This window comes from Acomys russatus, chromosome 19 (genome assembly GCF_903995435.1).
Source record: "Acomys russatus chromosome 19, mAcoRus1.1, whole genome shotgun sequence".
NCBI classification, from domain to species: domain Eukaryota; kingdom Metazoa; phylum Chordata; class Mammalia; order Rodentia; family Muridae; genus Acomys; species Acomys russatus.
The window spans coordinates 14,294,451-14,316,347 of record NC_067155.1 but is presented as its reverse complement, the minus strand read 5'-3'; the positions used below and the strand labels follow the sequence as shown (position 1 = coordinate 14,316,347).

At 53.0% G+C, this 21,897-nt stretch overlaps 1 protein-coding gene across 2 annotated transcripts; it reads left to right on the top strand.

The window, feature by feature from the left end:
* Window positions 1–724: 724 nt before the first annotated feature.
* Cblc (Cbl proto-oncogene C) lies at window positions 725–21,549 on the top strand. Of its 2 annotated transcripts, XR_007832382.1 has the most exons (12): window positions 725–1,123; window positions 4,736–4,882; window positions 5,072–5,228; window positions 5,666–5,787; window positions 7,557–7,694; window positions 9,565–9,652; window positions 13,212–13,343; window positions 14,252–14,413; window positions 14,953–15,030; window positions 19,989–20,095; window positions 20,203–20,277; window positions 21,504–21,549. XR_007832382.1 is itself a non-coding variant. In XM_051162551.1 (11 exons), the coding sequence occupies exons 1-11, from the start codon at window positions 774–776 to the stop codon at window positions 20,210–20,212; spliced, it is 1,491 nt and encodes a 496-aa protein (XP_051018508.1). In that variant the 5' UTR covers window positions 725–773; the 3' UTR covers window positions 20,213–20,345. The 2 variants fall into 2 exon arrangements, 1 of the variants encoding a protein (XP_051018508.1); XM_051162551.1 differs by lacking the exon at window positions 21,504–21,549 and having other exon boundaries at window positions 20,203–20,345.
* Window positions 21,550–21,897: the final 348 nt, after the last annotated feature.

Here is a 21,897-nt window from a genome sequence, read left to right as displayed (position 1 = left end):
CAAGAGGAGGAGCCTGCCTGGCTGGGGTGGTGGCTAGCTTACTGGGTGCCCTGGGGCAAAGAGACCCATGTCCACGGAGCCCCGTGGCGGCTGCCTGAAGCACAGTTAGGGAGAACCCTACAGGTCCGGCAGGTTGGGGTGCAAACCTGCCTGGCAGTCACTTCCTGCAGCCCTGTGCATTCCTGAACTTGGCTTTCCGCCACACCCTTTTCACTTCTTTTGAAAATCTGGGTACTTAAACCGCAACTTAATCTCCTTCACCTGCCGTGGGACCCAGAGCGCCGGTCGTTTTAGTGCCTCCCCTCTAGGACACAGCTAAGTCCTCGACTCTGTTCTTAGCGGACTCAGCTCTCCGACCTTTGATCCCACGCTACGAGCAAAGACTGACACCTTCAGCCACAATTCAGGAAGGGGTGCTGTGCCCCGAAGCCCCTCCCTACGGGGTGTGGAAAACCAAGGCTCCAGCACCCTCCTCCTCTGCCAGCCACCTCTTTCCTCATACCAATAAACCTGGACTCCAGCAGTCCTCCCTCAGACCCAGGGCTCCAGGCCCAGCCCTGGTCCAGCCCCAGCCCTCCTCCCTCAGACCCAGGGGTCCAGGACAGCCCTCTACTCTCAGACTCAACAGCCCGTCCCCTTTAAGGCTGCAGCCACCTGCAGTCCCCTCCCCGTTTTCCAGAGCCCGCCCTCCCACCCCCCGTCCCTCCTGGTCCCGCCCCAACCTGGAGCCTTTTCCCTCCGCACCCCTTGGTCCCAGACCGCCCGAAGGACCCATGGCTGCGGGGACAGGCGCGCGAGGATGGCAGTGGGGAGAGCCACGCACGCTCGACCGGGCGGTGAAGTTGCTACAGCGCCTGGAAGAGCAATGCAGGGACCCCAGGCTGGTCATGGGCCCCCCGTCGCTGCGGGACCTGCTGCCCCGCACCGCACAGCTACTTCGAGAGGTGGCAAAAGCCCGGCGCGAGACCACGGGAGACCCCGAGGGTCCAGGTGGCGCCGGGGATTTTCTGGCCATTTACCTAGCCAATCTGGAGGCGAAAGGCAGACAGGTGGCCGAGCTCCTGCCACCCCGAGGCAAAAAGGATGGGAACGAGGAAGTGTTCCGGGAGGGCTCCAGATTCAGGTGAGCGCTGACCTCCTCATAAACTAGCGGTCTCCGAATTGGGCTACCAGCCACCTCTTTCCTCAGACCCATGGGGCCCAGACCCCCAAACCCCTCCCCCTCAGATCCCAGAAGACCAAGTTCCCGATCCCAAACCTTCTCCCTTAACTCCAGGAGTCCAGGCCCCTCCTTCCTCAGACCTAGGGGCACAGGGCCAGCCCTCCTCCGGAAGACCCAGGAAAACTAAACATTCCATGATTTCCCCTCTCTTAAGCACTCATGTCGCCAGACTCCCTTTCTTCCTTTTTTGGAGCACCTTGCACCTGGGGGCCACCTTGCACCTGGGGGGTCACCTGGCACCTGGGGGCCACCTTGCACCTGGGATCCACCTTGTACCTGGGGGGTCACCTTGCACCTGGAGGCCACCCTGTACCTGGGGGGCCACCTTGTACCTGGGGGCCACCTTGCACCTGGGGACCACCTTGCACCTGGGGGCCACCTTGTACCTGGGGGCCACCCTGTACCTGGGATCCACCTTGCACCTGGGGTCCAGGAATCCCTCTCTCCTAAAGAGCTTAGATACACATCTGCCTGTGAACGTAGGGATCTGTAGAGACTTCCTGTTGGGGGTTGAGTGAACTCACCTCTCCTACCTGAACACAAGGCCAGCCCAGGTCCTGCCTGGGTTCTGTCATGGACGTCAGTTCCTGAACCCGAGGCTATGGACCTTGGACTTGCCTGCCCTCTGTCCTGAGGGACAGCTGCACGGGAGAACTGGACACCCGACACAACAGCTAGGTCTAAGCAGGTGTTTTGGGCCTGGCTCTCTAGCCTTAGCAGTGGCTGGCCTGGCTTACGACAAAATGAAACAAGCCACCTGTCTGTCCATGTTATTTAAATTCCCATTATCCCTGAATTATACCTGGTGAAAGAAATACTATTTAAAATATAGTTATAGGGCTGGAGAGATGGCTCAGAGGTCTTCCAAAGGTCCTGAGTTCAATTCCCAGCAACCTCATGGTGGCTGGCGCCCTCATCTGGAGTGAAGGCATACATGCAGGCAGAACACTGTATATATAATAATAAATACTTAGAAAAAATAAATAAAATAAAATATATTTATATATACTATATGAAAAGTGCAAAAAAATCAATTTGTTTTGTTTATTTGAGACAGGGCTTCTCTGTATGGCGTTGGCTCTCTTAGAACTCACCTGGAATTCACAGACATCCATCTGCCTCTGCCTTCTGAGTGCTGGGATTAAAGGTGTGCGCCACCACTGCTCAGCTGCAAATATTTTGGTGTTGTTTCTTTCTCCTTTTGGTTTTTCAAGACAGGCTTTCTCTTGTAGTTCTGCCTGTCCTGGACTCACTTTGTAGACCAGGCTGGCCTTGAACTCACAGAGATCTACCTGACTTTGCCTCCCAAGTGCTAGCATAAAAAGTATGCCCCCACCACTGCCCAGCTACAAATGTCTTTTTGCCGGTGTTCTTAACAACAACTCTTGCCCCAATTGTTAAAATTTCTGTTGCTTTCTTTTAGCCTGCCTTGTTGCAGTCTGGCAAAAGGTCCACAATTAAAGCACCTGCTAGAGAGATGGCTTGAAGTAGTGTTTCTCAACCTGGGGGAGGTCCACAGAGGTCACCTAAGGCTATCAGACTTTTAAATTACAGTAGCAAAAATTACAGTTATGAAGTAGCAATGAGAACAACTTTAAGGTTGGGGGGGTCACCGCAATTTGAGGAACTGTATTAAAGGCTCACAGCATTAGGAAGGTTGAGAACAGGTAGCTTGGAAGTTAAGAGGGCTTACTGCTCTAGCACAGGACCCAGGTTCGCAGCATCTAGATGCGCACAATTGCATGTAACTCCAGCTCCAAGGGATCTGACACCCTCTTCTGGCCTCCTCTAAAATCCAAATTCCTGCGCACACACACACACAAATGCACACACACACAGACACACACACACACTTAAAATAAAATTTAAAAAAAGAACCAGTTTATTACTCTGGGCTGATCTTGGTTGCAGAGGCTTTTGACTCCATATCTCGGGAGGCAGAGGCAGGTGGATCTCTGCGGTTGAAGCCAGCCTGGTTCACACAGTGAGTTCCAGGTAATCTGGTAATGAGACCCTGTCTCAAAACAAAAAATAACAACAAAAACAAAAAGGAAAGAAAAGAAAGAAAGGATAAAGAAAAAAAAAGTACCTTCCAGTCTGAACCAGCCAGGTTGCTAAGAAACTGTCAGGAGCCCTACAGACCTGAAGGAAGCTATTAATATAAATGAGAAATATAGTAAAATCAGCATATACTGAGTGTTAACCCAATACAATGTGCAGGTTTTGTTTGATTTTGAAATGCTGAGGATGGAACCCAGGACCTTGAGCATGCTAGGCTAGGGCCTCTACCACTGAGCCACACCCCCAGCCCCTCACTGGGGGATTCTAGGCAGGGGCTCTACCACTGAGCCACGCCCCCAGCCCCTCACTTGGGGGATTCTAGGCAGGGGCTCTACCACTGAGCCACACCCCCAGCCCCTCACTGGGGGATTCTAGGCAGGGGCTCTACCACTGAGCCACGCCCCCCAGCCCCTCACTGAGGGATTCTAGGCAGGGGCTCTACCACTGAGCCACACCCCCAGCCCCTCACTGGGGGATTCTAGGCTAGGGCCTCTACCACTGAGCTACACTCCCAGCCCCTCACTGGGGGATTCTAGGCTAGGGCCTCTACCACTGAGCCACACCCCCAGCCCCTCACTGGGGGATTCTAGGCAGGAGCTCTACCACTGAGCCACGCCCCCAGGCCCTCACTTGGGCATTCTAGGCAGGGGCTCTACCACTGAGCCACACCCCCAGCCCCTCACTGGGGGATTCTAGGCAGGGGCTCTACTGCTGAACCACGCCGGGAGCTGTGCCCTCTCTGTGTTCATAAGGCATAGCCAAGACTCTCATTGCTCCCCAGTGATTCAGGAGCTAAATTCACATGTTTATTTCCACTTCACAGGTGAGGAACTGAGGAAACTTGGGGAAAATATTTTTTGATGATTTTCCAATACTTCCATAGTTGTTGAGTGGGGAAAAAAAAGAAAGAAAAGAAAAGAAATACAGCTTCCTATATCCTGATCTCAAAACTCAGGGCAGCCAACACACTCACTGGTGTGGAGGACCGTTCTGGGCATGCGCCGAACAGAGACTGCAGATAGTTGGTTCCCGCCATCTTATTTGTTTGTTTGTTTGTTTTTCGAGACAGGGTTTCCCTGTGTAGCCTTGGCTGTCCTGGACTCACTTTGTAGACCAGGCTGGCCTCAAACTCACAGCGATCCGCCTGCCTGCCTCCCAAGTGCTGGGCTTAAAGGCGTGCGCCACCACGCCCAGCAGTTCGCACCATCTTAGTAGGCAAGGTTTCTCCAGCCAGTGCCGGCTTTGGTCCTGGACCGTGCTGCCTGAAGGCTGATCTGGTTAAAAGCTTCCACACTTCGTTCCTAGATGAGCAAACTGACGCAACGAGTGGAGCGGCCTCAGGACAGAGCCGCGCTCCTTTGGTGCAGTGACTCATTAGAGGAAGGTGGGGAGCCTTGCACCTGTAGGGACTCTCCCTACGTCGCCACGATGTTCCTATCTTTTTTCCTGCAGGCGACAGCTGGCCAAACTGGCCCTCATCTTCAGCCACATGCACGCGGAGCTGAGCGCACTCTTCCCTGAGGGAAAGTACTATGGACACCTGTACCAGCTCACCAAGGCCTCTGCGCACACCTTCTGGAGGGAGCGCTGTGGAGTCCGGTGAGTGAGCTTTCACCAGGGGAAGATGGGCTGCAAGTCCCTTAAATGCCCGGCCCAAGGACTCCAAGTGCGTGGGTGGGGTGAGGTGGGGGGGCGGAGAGGGGAGGGGAGGGAGAGCCGCTGCCTCCCGTTCTGGATAGACTCTCCCTCTGCCCCGGACCTCCTCCAACCTCACCCCTTCCCATCTAGGTGCGTTCTTCCCTGGGCCGAGCTCCAGTCCCTCCTGTGTGCCTGTCACCCTGTGGAGCCAGGCCCTACCATGCAGGCCTTGCGTTCCACCTTAGACCTCACCTGTAGCGGCCACGTGTCTGTCTTTGAATTTGACATCTTTACCAGGCTCTTCCAGGTCAGGGGAAGGTCAACGCTTGAGGACAGGGCCTGGACCCCTGGGTCCGAGGGAAGAGATAGGGACTGGGTGGGGACAGTGCATCTAAGGGAAGAAGGCTGGGTCTGGACCACTGAGTCACAGGGAAGAGTGGGTGTATGGCTGCCTGTGTGTATAGACATCGGGCAGAGGCGCCATGGATGTGAGCAGAATGGTGAATTCTTTGGTTTTTCGAGACAGGGTTTCTCTGTGTAGCCTTGGCTGTCCTGGACTCGCTTTGTAGACCAGGCTGGCTCGGAACTCAGAGAGATCCAGCTGCCTCTACCTCGCCAGTGCTGGGATCAAAGGCGTGCGCCACCACATCTGGCGAGCAGTGGGTTCTTGAACCCTGAAGGCCCTAAGGCATAGGCTGCTCCCTCAGTCGTTAGTGACCATCTCTGACCCCGCTCCCCCCCCAGCCGTGGCCCACCCTACTCAGGAACTGGCAACTCCTGGCTGTCAACCACCCTGGTTACATGGCCTTCCTGACATACGATGAGGTCCAGACACGCCTACAGGCCTACAGGGACAAACCAGGCAGGTGAGCAAAGCGGCACTTCATGGGGACAGGGCTGGGTACCTCGGGGGTCCTGGCTAGTGTGTGGGACAGTCTCTAAGCTTCCGAGAGACCAAGAATTGAGGTTCTGCTGGGCATGGTGACACAGGCCTTTAATCCCAATACTTGGAAGGCAGAGGCAGGAGGATCGCTGTGAGTTCTAGGCCAGCCTGGTCTACAAAGGGAGTCTAGGACCGCCAAGGTTACACAGAGAAACCCTGTCTCCAAAAACCAGAAAAGAAAAAGAGATCCTGACCCTCCCTGTTTGTTTTGTTTTGTTTTTCCAAGACATGGTTTCTCTGTGTAGCCTTGGCTGTCCTGGACTCACTTTGTAGACCAGGCTGGCCTCGAACTCACAGCAATCCACCTGCCTCTGCCTCCCGAGTGTTGGGATTAAAGGCGTGCGCCACCACACCCAGCCGGATCCTCCCTCTTTTACCTCCCTGAATACTGGGGTACAGTCACCACCGCATACAGCAGTTTGCCGTGGTTGTATTTGTTTGCTTCTGTTTTGTTTGGAGTCAGGGTTTCTCTGTGTAGCCCTGGCTGTCCTGGAACCCTCTCTGCAAACAAGGCTAGCCTCGAACTCAGAGATCCGTTTCCCTCTGCCTCCTATTGCCACCCAGCTAGCTGGATCTCCTTAATAGACTAGAGTAAGTTGAGCACCTGCAGGTTGGGAAGAAGACATCGGGGGGTTCATTGGTCTCTGCAGGGCCAAAGTGTGGCAGCCTCTGATAGGCAAGGCTACTCTCTGGAGCTTCCCTTCCCCCTTTCCCCTCTTCCCCACTCCCCTTCACCTCAAGCTGGGGGAAGGAAGAGAAGAAAGAGAAAGGGGAGACAAAAACAAAAACAAACAAACAAACAAAAAACCTACAAACAGGTCTCCAGCTGGGCGGCGGTGGCGCACACCTTTAATCCCAGCACTCAGGAGGCAGAGGCAGGAGGATCCCTGTGAGTTCGAGGCCAGCCTGGTCTACAAAGGGAGTCTAGGACAGTCAAGGCTACACAGAGAAACCCTGTCTCCAAAAAAAAAAGGGGGGGGGAGGCTCTTTCTCAGTCTGTGTCTATCCTCTGTCAGTATCTCTGTCTCCACGCTACACCAGACATGCATCTCAGTGGTTGCGTCCTTGTCAGGATGGGTCACTGGACAAGGTATCCTGTAGCCCAGGCTAGCCTTGAATCAGCTGCATAGGGGGAAAGTGAGGGGAAATTATAAAAGGAGAGAACCAGAATTCAGGCACAGATGGATCCAAGCTTTCAAGCCCTTTCCTTGGGCGTCAGCGTCTGGGTGTTCCTTGCCTCTGCGTTTCCCACGTTAGCCTCATTCTTGGATGTGTCCTGTCCCTGCCGTGGGCAATGGTACCTAAAGCTACAGCCATAGCCTTCCAGTCTGTAACTGTGGGTGGGAAGCAAGCCCCTCAACCCCGACCCTTTCCATAAAGTGTGAGTGAGGTAAGAGTAAAGACTGAGGAGGCAGAGGCCGGTGGATCGCTATGAGTTCGAGGCCAGCCTGGTCTACAAAGCAAGTCCAGGACAGCCAAGGCTACACAGAGAAACCCTGTCTCGAAAAAAAAAAAAAAAAAAAAAAAAAAACATGGGGGAGAAAAAAAAAAAAAAAAAAAAAAAGAATGGGGACTGAGGTACCCAGATCCCCAACAAGGCAGGCCGCTAGCTATTCCCAGCAAGGACAGCAGTGACAACTCCCCCCACCCCATCCTCCACCCCATCGCATCCTCCCATGCATCTTTCCACAGCTATATCTTCAGGCCCAGCTGTACTCGCCTGGGGCAATGGGCCATTGGGTACGTGAGCTCCGACGGAAGCATCCTACAGACCATCCCTCTCAACAAACCCCTTCTCCAGGTGCTCCTGAAAGGACAGAAGGACGGCATGTGAGTCCCCAACCTGATAGGAAAAGGGTGTCAGCAAAATTGCAGTTGGAAAGACTTTGCACAAAAATCATGGTTTTTGGCTGGAGGGGTGGGGCGAGGTAGCGCCCACGGCACACTAAGCTGCGGTGCCGCCGGCGCCCAGCAGGGGGAGGCCAGGAGGCTCTCGAACCAGGGAAATGTGTGCATCCACACAGCGGGCTGCACAGTGCAGGATTCCTTCCTTACACCGAACCCCAGAGCCTGTGCTTCTAGAGACCGTATCCTGCTCTAAGATCTAGACCGGCAGGGTGGGGGCAGGGAAACAGTCAGACTAGTGGTTTTCCACCTGTGAACCTCAGCTGCCTCCCGGAGGTTTCCTGCAGGGGTAATAGCCCGTGGTAGGGAGGGGAAGGGATGGGACGGGAGGTGCCGGCCTTGAATTCACAGAGATCGGTCTGCTTCTTCCTCCCTGAGTGCTAGGATTACAGACGTGCACCACCATGCCCGGCGCTTGCGCTCCCTCTCTCTCTCTCTCCTCTCCTCTCTCCTCTCCCTCTCCTCTCCCTCTCCTCTCCTCTCTCTCTCTCTCGCTCCCTCTCTCCCTCCCGCTCTCTCTCTCTCTCTCTCTCTCTCTCTCTCTCTCGGGTTTCTCTGTGTAGCCTTGACTGTCCTGACTCACTCACTTTGTAGACCAAGCTGGCCTTGAACTCACAGAGATCCGCCTGCCTCTGCCTCCAGAGTGCTGGAATTAAAGGCGTGCGCCACCATGACCAGCTCAGCTTTCATTTTTTTAGTGTCATTTTTTAAAAAATTTTTTTGGTCTTCTGTTATTTGTTTTGAAAATGTATTGGTCATGAGCAGGAGTGGCGGGGGTAGGGGGGATTGGAAGGTGTAAGTATTCAAGGTATAGGAGGATCCTGAGATCTGCATTCTAAGCTACACAGTTAGACCCTATTTCAGTAAGAAAAAGAAAATAAAAGTATAGATCATGCATGGCTGAGTGGTAGGGCCCCTGCCTAGAATCCCCCAGTGAGGGGCTAGGGGCATGGCTCAGTGGTAGAGCCCCTGCCTAGAATCCCCCAGTGAGGGGCTGGGGGTGTGGCTCAGTGGTAGAGCCCCTGCCTAGAATCCCCCAGTGAGGGGCTGGGGGCGTGGCTCAGTGGTAGAGCCCCTGCCTAGAATCCCCCAGGGAGGGGCTTGGGGTGTGGCTCAGTGGTAGAGCCCCTGCCTCGAATCCCCCAGTGAGGGACTGGGGGCGTGGCTCAGTGGTAGAGCCCCTGCCTAGAATCCCCCAGTGAGGGGCTGGGGGTGGGCTCAGTGGTAGAGCCCCGCCTAGAATCCCCATGAGGGGCTGGGGTCGTGGCTCAGTGGTAGAGCCCCTGCCTAGAATCCCCCAGTGAGGGACTGGGGGCGTGGCTCAGTGGTAGAGCCCCTGCCTAGAATCCCCCAGTGAGGGGCTGGGGGCGTGGCTTAGTGGTAGAGCCCCTGCCTAGAATCCCCCATGAGGGGCTGGGGGCGTGGCTCAGTGGTAGAGCTCCTGCCTAGAATCCCCCAGTGAGGGGCTGGGGGCGTGGCTCAGTGGTAGAGCCCCTGCCTAGAATCCCCCAGGGAGGGGCTGGGGGTGTGGCTCAGTGGTAGAGCCCCTGCCTAGAATCCCCCAGTGAGGGGCTGGGGGCGTGGCTCAGTGGTAGAGCCCCTGCCTAGAATCCCCCAGTGAGGGGCTGGGGGTGTGGCTCAGTGGTAGAGCCCCTGCCTAGAATCCCGGAGTGAGGGGCTGGGGGTGTGGCTCAGTGGTAGAGCCCCTGCCTAGAATCCCCCAGCACACACACCAGGTAGATGAGGTAGGTGGGTCCTTGTGAGTCCAGACACTCACAGCCTATTTTTCCCTCAGCTACCTCTACCCTGATGGAAGGAACCAGAACCCAGACCTGACTGAGCTTTCCCTCGCAGAAGCCCATCAGCGCATACAAGTGTCAGAGGTGAGTTTCACACTCATACTTGCTACCCACTCCCTACTCTTAGCCTCAACTTGCCTCAGCTCAGAGACCTGGGGGTGTGATGCTGGCTTCAGGCTCAGTGACCTTGAGCCACGCCTGGCTTCTCTGAGGCTCTCTGATTTTTTCCATTGGGGACTACAGCCTCCGCAGCCTCCTTCCCAGGGGTTTTTCTTGGATATGAAATAAAGAAAATAGCTTCTGAGATCATCAAAACAACTGATGTATTTGAGTGCTTATCAGCTCTGAGTCTGAACAGATACCCAGCAGCAGCAAGGCTAAGAGCCAAGATGTTTTTCTTTTAGTTTTTAGCATGGAACCCAGAAAGTTGTGTGAGCTAGAGCTCTACCACTGAGCCACGCCCCCAGCCCCTCACTGGGGGATTCTAGGCAGGGGCTCTACCACTGAGCCACGCCCCCAGCCCCTCACTGGGGGATTCTAGGCAGGGGCTCTACCACTGAGCCACACCCCCAGCCCCTCACTGGGGGATTCTAGGCAGGAGCTCTACCACTGAGCCACACCCCCAGCCCCTCACTGGGGGATTCTAGGCAGGGGCTCTACCACTGAGTCACACCCCCAGCCCCTCACTGGGGGATTCTAGGCAGGGGCTCTACCACTGAGCCACATCCCCAGCCCCTCACTGGGGGATTCTAGGCAGGGGCTCTACCACTGAGCCACGCCCCCAGCCCCTCACTGGGGGATTCTAGGCAGGGGCTCTACCACTGAGCCACGCCCCCAGCCCCTCACTGGGGGATTCTAGGCAGGGGCTCTACCACTGAGCCACATCCCCAGCCTTCCACCTCACCACCATACTTTTTAATAAAAAAAAAAAAAACAAACCTTATTGACTGTACTGCAAGGGCTGGGCAATAACACTGCTAACGAAAGACACTGCAGCCAAGCCTCATGACCTGAGTTCAGTTCCCGGCATCCATGTGATGAAAGGCAAGAAGTGAAAGTCAATCCTCCTCTGGCATCATCATTGCACTATGGCATATATACAGAGTATCACCAACGGTCAGTCCAGCCATTGGTTCTTGTGGGTGTCCCCTCCCGTGGTTGTTTTCGTTGTTGTTGTTGTTGTTGTATTGACGCTAGGTCTCTCTTTGTAGCCATGATGTCTGTTCTGGAGCTTGTTATGTAGTGGTCTCCTAGGCTGGCCTTGAACTCACAAAATCCATCTACCTTTGCCTCCCAACTACTGGTATTAAAAGTATGCACCACCACACCTGGTCCTTGAGTTTTTGGTACAAGGTCTTTCTATGTAGCTGAGCCTGGAGCTCCGAATCCTCCTGCCTTGGCTTCTAGTACTAACAGGCCTTTGATACCATGAAATCTATTTTTTTAATTCATACGGCACTCTGCCTGCATGTGCGCCAGCGCGCAAGAAGAGGGAACCAGAAGTCACGATAGATGGTTGTGAGCCACCGCGTGGTGGCTGGGAATAGAACACTCAGGACCTCTGGAAGAGCAGTCAGTGCTCTTAACTACTGAGCCATCCCTCCAGTGCACTATGAAAACATTTTAACCTAAGAACATCCCATTCTATATTTAAGATACATTTTCTCTTCACATATATATGAAGAGTAAATGTATCATATATATATTTGTCCTTTTTTGAGACAGGATTTCTCTGTGTAGCCCTGGCTGTCCTGGAACTTGTGCTGTAGACCAGGCTGGCCTCGAACTCACAGAGATCCACCTGCTTCTGCTTCCCAACTGCTGGGATTAAAGACATATGCCATCACCACCCAACTTCATGTTACTTTTTTATATTTTTTTTAGTACTTATTTTTATTATTTAAAAAAAAAATATTTTATGTGTATGAGAGTTTGCCTGTGTGTGTGTGTGTGTGTGTGTGCACCTTCTGTGTGTTGTGTCCAGAAGAGGGCCTCAGATGTCCTGGAACTGGACTTATAGAGGTTGTGAGCTGTCACGTGAGTGCTGGGAATTGAACCTGGGTCCTCTGGAAGAGCAGCCAGTGCTCGTAACCACGGAGCCATCTCTCCAGCACCTGTTTTTTTGTTTGTTTTTCCATTATGTGTCTATGTCTCTGTCTGTGTCGGGGTTTATGCTTGTCAGTGCTGATGCCCGGGAAGGCCGGAGGTGATGGGTCCCTCTGGAGCTGGAGTTACAGGTGGTTCTGAGTTTCCACATATGTAATACTGGGAACCTCAGGGCTGGAGAGATGGCTCAGTGGTTAAGAGCGCTGCTTGATCTTCCAGAGGTCCTGAGTTCAATTCCCAGCAGCCACATGATGGCTCACAACCATCCGTAATGTGACCTGATGCCCTATTCTGCAGATAAAGTCCTCATATACAATAAATAAATAAATAAATAAATTAATTAATTTAAAAAATACTGGGAACGTCACTCAGGTCCTCCGCGAGAGCAGCGCAGCCTCCTCACAGAGACGCCATCTTCTGCTTCATACTCTGCCCTCTGTTCTTCTGAAATCCAAATGGGGCCATGCTGCATTTGCTAAATCAAGCAGTTCTGGCACCGGAAATGAAGCTCAGTGATTAAGAGCATTTGCTGGTCTTGCAGGGGACCCAGGTTCGGTTTCTGGCACCCACCTGGCAGCTATAACTCCAGCCCAGGCATTCAACGCCTTCCTCTGACATCCGAGGGCACCAGGCACACGAGAGGTGCACACAGGCACACACGCAGTCACTCACACGTACACGTTAGAATAAAAACAGAAGAACCTTTCAGAACAAATAGCTAAAAATTGCTAGCGCTTCCGAGGGAAGAAGACAAATCCAAAGGATGAGTCTCTTGTCCAGAGTTGAAGAGATACTTGGCCCGGTGGTGACATGGGACTGTAATTCCACCGCCAGGTAGACTAGGCTCCGTCCCTGGACTACGCAGTAGGATCCCGTGGCCAGGAAAAATAAGGCAGAATGAAGAGAGCTGTGAGAGCCTCAGTTGCACTGACCTGCAACCTGGTTGTTGGTTTTCTGGGCGTGGTGGTGCGCACCTGTAATCCCAGCACTCCGGAGGCAGAGGCAGATGGATCGCTGTGAGTTCGAGGCCAGCCTGGTCTTCAAAGTGAGTCTAGGACAGCCAAGGCTACACAGAGAAACCCTGTCTTGAAAAAAAAAAAGCAAAAACAACAAAAAAAAAGGGGGGGTGGCTGAGGAGATGGCTCAGAGGTTAAGCGCACTGACTGCTCTTCCAGAGGTCCTGAGTTCAATTCCCAGCAACCACATGGTGACTCCCAACCATCTATAATGTGATCTGACGCCCTCTTCTGGAGTGGAGGTGTACATGCAGATAGAGCACTGTATACATAATAAATAAAATCTGAAAAAAAGAAAATTAAAAAAATAAGTTCCTAGGTAATCGGAGGTGACCTTGAACTTCTGACCCTCCTGCATGTACCCTCCTCCCCCCACCCCCTCCCCCAGTGCTGGGATTACAGGCCTGCGCTGGCACACCAAGTTTATGTGGGGCTGGGGGGGGGGGGTGGTGGGGAGAATGTCAGGCTGTCCCAGATGTTGGAGACCTCCCTCCCAAATGTCCCCATTCACGAACCTCCAGGAACAACTGCACCTCTATCAAGCCATGAACTCCACATTCGAGCTGTGCAAGATCTGCGCCGAGAGGGACAAGGACGTGAGGATCGAGCCCTGTGGACATCTGCTGTGCAGCTGCTGCCTGGCTACCTGGCAGGTGGGGCCACCGGCTGCCTCTGCCCACCCGCATCGCCCCTTCTCTACCCTAAAAGCCCCACCTGCGTCACTCAGGGCCCTCCCTGGCTATCAGCGTGGGTGCCCCGGTAACCATCTCACCCTGAGTTCCCTACCCTCAGTTTCTCCCCGAGCAGCTACGTAATGTGTTTTAGAAAGGGCTCCTTAGCCCGGCCGTGTTGGCGCACGCCTTTAATCCCAGCACTCGGGAGGCAAAGACAGGCGGATCGCTGTGAGTTCGAGGTCAGCCTGGTCTACAAAGTGAGAAAGTGAGTCTAGGACAGCCAGGGCTACACAGAGAAACTATGTCTCGCGGAGAAAGAAAGAAAGAAAGAAAGAAAGAAAGAAAGAAAGAAAGAAAGAAAGAAAGAAAGAAAGAAAGAGAGAGAAAGAGTTGCTCCTTTGCAACAAGCTACATGGAGCCAATAGCTTTCCCTTACTGGATCTTGACATCAAAAAATAGAACCAGGGCTGGAGAGATGGCTCAGAGGTTAAGAGCACTGTCTGCTCTTCCAGAGGTCATGAGTTCAATTCCCAGCAGCCACATGATAGCTCACAACCATCTATAATGAGATCTGGTGCCCTCTGCTGGTGGGCAGCACACGTAAACATAATAAATAAGTAAGTAGATAGATAAATAAATAAATATTACAAAAAAAGAAACAGAACTAAATATCCTATCATCGGTGGCATGGTGACTGGCCAGTCCCAGGAGGCCTTCAGCAGAGGCCCTAGCAGCTCTCCTGGGCTAGGCCCTGGCCTGTGGCCACCTCCTGGAATCAGACTATACCAGCCACATTCCAACTTTACCCCACCACCCCCACCCCACCCCCCCACCCATTCCACACAGGAGATGACAGGGTGAGTCACATTTTTCTTCTGGGTCCCCAGCAGTCAGACAGCAAGACCTGTCCCTTCTGCCGCCGTGAGATCAAAGGCCGGGAAGCTGTGAGTATCTGTCAGGCACAAGAGAGGGCAGCGGAGGTCAGGGCCACTGCAGATGAGTCAAGAAACCACCGTCACCAGGACGCTGCAGAGGCGGAGCTGGAGCCGGTGAGCAGGGCCATGGGGGGACCTGGAAACCACTATTCCCAGGGTCTGAGGGATGAGGGCGGGGACTGGAGTCCTGGGTCTGGGGGAGGATGCTAGAATCTCTCCATCTGGGTCTGAGGGAGTGGGGCTGAGACCTGGATTCTGGTGTGAGAAAAGAAGGTTTTTTTGTTTTGTTTTGTTTGTTTGTTTTTCAAGACAGGGTTTCTCTGTGTAGCTTTGACTGTCCTGGACTCGCTTTGTAGACCAGGCTGGCCTCGAACTCACAGCGATCTCCCTGCCTCTGCCTCCCGAGTGCTGGGATTAAAGGCGTGTACCAACACGCCCCGCTGAAAAGAGGGTCTTGAACAGGGTTCTGGGTTGCTAAGGTTCCTGTTCCCGGTGTCTGCCCTAGCTTTCCCTGGCAGTGTGGCCTGTGGGGGAGCCAGCCCCTGCACCTGTGGCTTACAGAATCTGCCCAGCGCCTCCTGCTGGCCGCTAGGAGAAGCGCGTGTAGGTGTGAGGAAAATAGCCCACAGTCCGCCTCCTCTGTCTCTCCTCAGGTGACTCCCTCTGTTCCGCCACTGGCCCCTGAAAATCCGTCTCCTAAGAGACCCCAAGACAAAGGCTGGCTGACAGTGGTGAGTGAGGGCTGAGGTGGCTGGCTGGGGTATTACTTCACCCTGTGAGGGTTCTGTGCTCACCGGCACAGGCTCATCCTCAGCACCAATATGCCCGTTGTTGTTGGGCTTTGTCCTTTTGTGTTTCAAGACAGGGTTTCCTTGTGTAGCCCTGGTTGCCCTGGAATTCATTCTGTAGACCTGCCTCTGTCCCCCAACTGCCGGGTTTAAAGGCGTGTGCCGTCACAACTGACTTTTTTTTTTTTTTTTTTTTGGTTTTGGTTTTGGTTTTGATTTTGGTTTTTGAGACAGGGTTTCTCTGTGTAGCCTTGGCTGTCCTGGACTCGCTTTGTAGACCAGGCTGGCCTCGAACTCACAGCAATCCGCCTGCCTCTGCCTCCCGAGCGCTGGGATTAAAGGCGTGCGCCACCACGCCCAGCTTTAAAAAAAAAAAAAAAAAAAAAAAAAAAAAAAATATATATATATATATATATATATATATATATACACACACACACTATATATATATAGTGTCTGTGTGTGTGTGTGTGTGTGTGTGTGTGTGTGTGTGTGTGTGTGTGTGTGTGTGTGTGTGTGTGTGTGTGGATGAGTGTTTGGCTTGCATGTATTTCTGTGCGCTATGAACATGCAGTACCCACAGAGACCAGAAGAGGGGGTCGATCTGCTGGAACTAGGGTTGTAAGCTACCACGAGGGAGCTGGGAACTGAATCGGGGTCCACTGCTAGAGCAGCCAGTGCTCTTAACTGCTGAGCGAGCCTTCCAGCTCTCTGTTTTCTTTTCTTGTACTTTTCCTCCTCTCCTTATTCCCACGCCCGTCCCCTTCTCATCCGACCCCTCCTTTTCCTCCCTCCTCCCCTTTCCTCTCCTTCTGGAGACAGGCTTGCTTAAACCCTCCATCCTCCTGCCTCGGCCTCCCCCACGTTCCTAGGCCCAGCTCCCACACGCTCACTCCCTAAACTGAGCTCCGTTTAGCTTTTGTCCCACCTTCCCATTTATTTACCCACCCGTGGACCTTCTGAGATCTTTGCCCAAGCAGGGAGGGCAGTTGTCCCAGCATCCTAGCTGAGCACACACACGGACTGAGATCAGTACCCAGCTGACTTCAAACAAACAGCTCAGGAAATCCGGGAACATTATTCTACCCGAGCAAGCGGGGGAGAGAGGCAGCAGGAAGGGGGGCCAGGGAGCCCAGGGGAGGGAGGGAAGCTAAAAACAGATCTGGACCCACGGCCAAAGGCAAATGGAAACATTAGGAGGCACTCAGCTGGCTCCCTTGAGGGCCAGGAGGGGGCCACAGCCAGGACGGCAGCCTGCTGGTCACCTCTACCTTGGCCTGGGCTGTGTCCTCTGTTTGGCGTGAATCTCCCCAACTCGCGACACATTCCTGTCCACTCCTCCTCCTATTTTCAATCAAACGCACCAGGGAAGAGAAAGCCTTGTGAACACACCCGTGACCATAAAAGTGGCTGTAATTTGAGAACAGTTCAAACGCACGTGGCTTTTGTTATGTCCTTCACCCCCTCCCCCCACCCCCCCATTATTATTGTCATTTTAAGATTTATTTAGTTTTTGGATGGAATGTGGCAGCACGGGTCTCTAAACCCAGCATTCAAAAGGCAGAGGCAGGCAGATCTCTGTGAGTTCGAGGTCAGCCTGGTCTACAGAGTGAGTTCAGGACAGCCAGGGCTACACAGAGAAGCCCTGTCTCAAACAAACAAAGGTTTATTTATTTTACGGGATGATTATTTTGTCTGTCTGTGTGTGTGTGTGTGCATGTGTGGTGGTCAGGGAAGTCAGAGAGTGTTAGGTCCCCTAGGACAGGAGTTACAGTTATACACAGTCACCAAACCATCATATGGGTATTGGAACTGAACCCAGGACCTCTGCAAGAGCAGCTAGTGTTCTTAACCACTGAGCCATCTCTCCAGCCCCATTCTTTTATTTTATTTTGAGACAAGGCCTCACTATGTATCACTGCCTGGAACTTGCTCTCTAGACCAGGATGGTCTAGAAACTCACAGACATCCTCCTGCCTCTGCCTCCCCAAGTGCTGGGATTAAAGGCTCTTAACCTCTGAGCCATCTCTCCAGCCCCCCTACTCCTACACCACGCCTTGCCTGGTGGGTTCTCCCTCCCTCCCTCTCTCTCTCTGAAGCAGTAAGTCACTTTCGTTTGTGTTTTCGTTTTTGTTTTTTGAGACAGGGTTTCTCTGTGTAGCCTTGGCTGTCCTGGACTGACTTTGTAGACCAGGCTGGCCTCGAACTCACAGCGATCCTCCTGCCTCTGCCTCCCGAGTGGGAGGCCACTTCTCATTTTATGGCCATGCGTATAGGCCTGATGCATGGTGCGTACAGTGTGCATACAGGTGTGCACACATCTGCAGAGGCCAGAGAGTGTTCGGTCCCCTGGAACTCGAGCTAAAGATGGTTGTGAGCTGCCATGTCGGTGTTGGGAACTGACTCTTGCGCTAAATCACTGAGCCATCTCTCCAGCACCCCTTCCATCTTTATTTTTGAGGTCCTAAGGATTGAACCCAGAGACTTGGATATTTTAAACAAGTACCCCAGTACTCCACTGAGGACCCTAGCCCTTCTCTGGCAGTCACCCCTCCCTTCTTTGTATGTGTGGGGGGTGGTATTAGGTTTGGGGTGGGCGTTGAGACAGAGTTTCTCTGTGTAGCTCTGGCTGTCCTGAAACTCATGACATAGACCAGGCTGGCCTCGAACTCAGAGATCCGCCTGCCTCTGCCTCCCGGGTGCTGGGATTAAAGGCGTGCGCCACCATGCCTGGCATAACTTTGTATTTTTACAAGGATAAAATAGTTCTAGGGTCTGGAGGAGATGGCTCAGCGGTTAAGAGTACTGGCCACTTCTTCCAAAGGACCCAGGTTCAATTCCCAGCACCCACATGGGAGCTCACAACTGTCTGTAACTCCAAGATTGGACACCCTCATACGTATATGCAGGCAAAACACAATGCACATTAAAAAAAAAAGTTCTAAGTCTGCTTCTCTGAGGTCAGTCTGGGGAGTTGGTGTGTGTGTGTGTGTGTGTGTGTGTGTGTGTGTGTGTGTGTGTGTGTAAAACTGAGTTCGAAAGTGACTTACTGCAGCCTGGTATGGTGGCGCACACCTTTAATGCCAGCACTCGGGAGGCAGAGGCAGGCGGATCGCTGTGAGTTCGAAGCCAGCCAGGTCTACAAAGCGAGTCCAGGATAGCCAAGGCTACACAGAGAAACCCCGTCTCGAAACACAAAACCGAAAACACAAACGAAAGTGACTTACTGCTTCAGAAAGAGAGAGGGAAGGAGGGAGAAACCATCAGGCAAGGCATGGTTGTACACACATGTCATACCAACATGAAGGTGGAGGCAGGAGGATTAAGAGATCAAGGCCAGCCTTGGCTACATAGAGAGTGAGAGGATAGCCTGAGGTCCATAAAAGAAGGGACGCCAGGCAGTAGGGCCCGGTCTGTTATTAGGGATCTAGGCTGCTTGCCAAGCCTCGCCCTTCCAATAGCGCCGCAAGCCCCGCCCACCAGAGAACCTCCCACTCTGGAGCTGCCCCCTTCCCCCCCTCGCTCCCTTAACCCTCGTCCCCCACCCCTACCCTTGCCTCCTTAACCCCCATCCTACCCCCCCTTCCCATCCACCCCGGCTTCTGGTCTGTTATTCCAGTCTCCCAGAGGCCTTTGCAGCTGCACTCCTCTCTCTGGCCAAAGTCACTCTCTCCTCCTTTACTTGAAAAGACTGAGAACATCCATTTCCTTGCTTGGGAGTGCCTGCCGGTCCCTCCTCCCTCCACCTCAGCCCCACCACTGCAAGAACGCTTTTCTTTATTTCTCCATGTATGTCAGTTCTACAAGAACAGAGATGTTTTTCTCATTCGTAGCTGTGTCCTGAAGGCTGCAACCATCCTCCAGAAATGTTTGTGGCATGAGTATATAAGTGTTTTTGAGATGGGGCCTCACGTAGTTCCTGCTTTGCTCAAACTGGCAGTGTAGCCAAGGATTACTCCCCCCCCCCCTTTTTTTTTCCTTGTTGTTTGTTTTTGTTTGGTTTGGTTTGGTTATGCTTTGGTTTTTTTTGGGTTTTTTTTTTTGTTTTTTTTTTGTTGTTGTTTTTTTTCTTTTTTCTTTTTGGGTTTTGGTTTTTCAAGTCAGGGTTTCTCTGTGTAGCCTTGGCTGTCCTGGACTCACTTTGTAGACCAGGCTGGCCTCGAACTCAAAGCGATCCACCTGCCTCTGCCTCCTGAGTGCTGGGATTAAAGGCGTGCGCCACCACGCCCGCCCGGCTTTATGCTTTGTTTTTTCGAGACAGGGTTTCTCTGTGCAGCCCTGGCTGTCTTGGAACTCACTCTGTAGACTAGGCTGGCCTTGAACTCACAGGAATTCCTCTGCCTCTGCCTCCCAAGTGCTGGGATTGAAGATGTGTGCCACCATTTCCGGGGCTGGCGGGGGGGGGGGGGGACTTCCCACTTCTGATTCTCCTGTCTCTGGCATTCCCAGCATCCTTCTACCTTTGTTTGAGACAGAGTCTCCTGGAACTCACTCGGTAGCCGAGGCTGGTTTCAAACTGTCAGCAACCCTCCTACCTCAGCCTCCCAAGTACTAGGATTACAGGTGTGATTATAGGATGGACGGATAGATGGACAAATGGACGGATGACAGACAAGCAAACTAACACTTATTTGAAAACAGACAGGCGAAGCCAGGTGGTGGTGGCGCATGCCTTTAATCCCACAACTCAGGGAGGCAGAGGCGGGTGGATCTTTGTGAATTCTAGGCCAGCCTGGTCTACAAAGTGAGTCTAAGACACTCAAGGCTACACAGAGAAACCCTGTCTCGGAAGAGAGAGAGAGAGAGAGAGGAGAGAGAGAGAAGGGTTTGACAGCAAGCAGCATTATACACTGAACTGTCTCACTCGCCCAAGGAAACATTTCCAAATCTTTCCCTTCCAGGCACCACTCACCCTGCCCAGACTCCGAGCTCCACTTCCCTTGCCAAAAGTGGCGTCAGTCCTGTGGGATGTCACCTCCAGGCCTCAGGCCAGGGAGAGGACCACAGAGTAAGTAGAGAGGCCCCTCCATGTGACTAGGTCTTGGGGTGCAGTGGGTAGAGGGAAAAGACTGACCCTCACTGACCAACACTACCTGATAACTCTCTTCATGGCAGAGGCTGCTGAAAGCATTTGCACCCCTCCAGCTAGCTCTGTGGGGCCTCCCGTTGTGTCCAAGACCCAGAGGCAAGGTGAGTCCAGCTTACTTCCCCACCCTACTCCCCGTCCCAGATATGACTGGATCTGATACCACTATTAGCAGAGCGTGGTGGCGCAGGCCTTTAATCCCAGCACTTGGGAGGCAGAGGCAGGCGGATCGCTGTGAGTTCAAGGCCAGCCTGGTCTACAAAGTGAGTCCAGGACAGCCAAGGCTACCCAGAGAAACCCTGTCTCAGGGAGGAAAAATCCTGTCTCAAAATAAGGAAGGAGAAGAAGTTGAGCGTGTGGATTTGGGTTGGGTGCTTGCCTGACTTAAAGTCCTGGGTTCGATTCTCAGCACTTCAGAAACTCAGTGGTGACAAATTTCTGTAATCAGAGCACTCAAGGGGGTAAAAATGGGACGATCGGGAACTTAAGGTCATCCTCGTCTACATACTGAGTTCCAGGTCAGCCTGGGCTACATCAGACTTGCTCTTTATTTTTAATTACAAGTATGTATTTACATTGTGGTGGGGGGTGGAGGTATGGCACATGCCACAGCATATGTAGGCAGCCAGAGGACAACTTCTGGGAGTTCATTCTTCCCTTCTACCATGTGGGTCTCAGGAGAACGGAACTCAGGTCTGCAGGCAACGCCTGATGAGCTGTTTTGCTGGCTCTCTGTCGTTTGTTCTTGGTAAGCAACAGCAAACGAGGTTTGGGAGAGATAGCTCAACTCAGTTCCCAGCACCTACCTAGGTTAGATGGCTCACAATTGCCTCTCTCTTTCCAGTTCCAGGGGGAATATAGCGCCCTCTCTGGCCTCCTTAAGCATTGCACCAACGTACACATACTCACACACAGACACATAATAAAAAAAAAGGAACCTACATTTTAAAAACACAAATAAAAGCCGGGCGTCGTGGTGGTGCACGCCTGTGATCCCAGCACTTAGGAGGCAGAGGCAGGTAGGTCACTGTGGTCTACAAAGCAAGTCTAGGACAGCCAAGGCTACACAGAGAAACCTTGTCTCGAAAAAACAAAAACAAACAAAACAAAATCCCACACAAATAAGCAGGATGGTGGTGACAGACATCTTTAATCCCAGCACTCAGGAGGCAGAAGCAGGCAGATCTCTGTGAGTTCGAGGCCAGCCTATTCTACAGAGTGAGTTCCAGGCCAGCTAGGGCTACACAGAGAAACTGTCTCAAAAAACCAAATATATAAGTAAATAAGTAAAAAAATAAAAACTCTAACGCCCTTTTCTTCTGCATGGCAGGGCACCTGGACTGGAAGAAAGGAGCCCTGGGGCTGGATGGGTAACGCTGAAATAAAATTAAATCTTGGTTCTTTAGTCCTCCAGATTGTGAAGGAAACCAGCAGTGCCACCAGGGCGTAGCTTGGCTCTGGGGACGAGTGGCCTGCAGTCTTGACACCTGCCCCATCCCCAATTAACTCAGGAACCTGGGTTCCCCCTTCCTCAGATCTTCATACCCAGGAGCCCTATGTTAGATGGCTCACAGTTGCCTCCACCTCCAGTTCCAGAGGAATCCAGCGCCCTCTCTGGCCTCCTTAAGCATTGCACCCACGTGCACATACCCATCTTTCTTCATCAGACATGGAGTCCTGCGTCCAGCCCTGTCCCCATCCTGTCACCACCTCTTGGGGCCAGA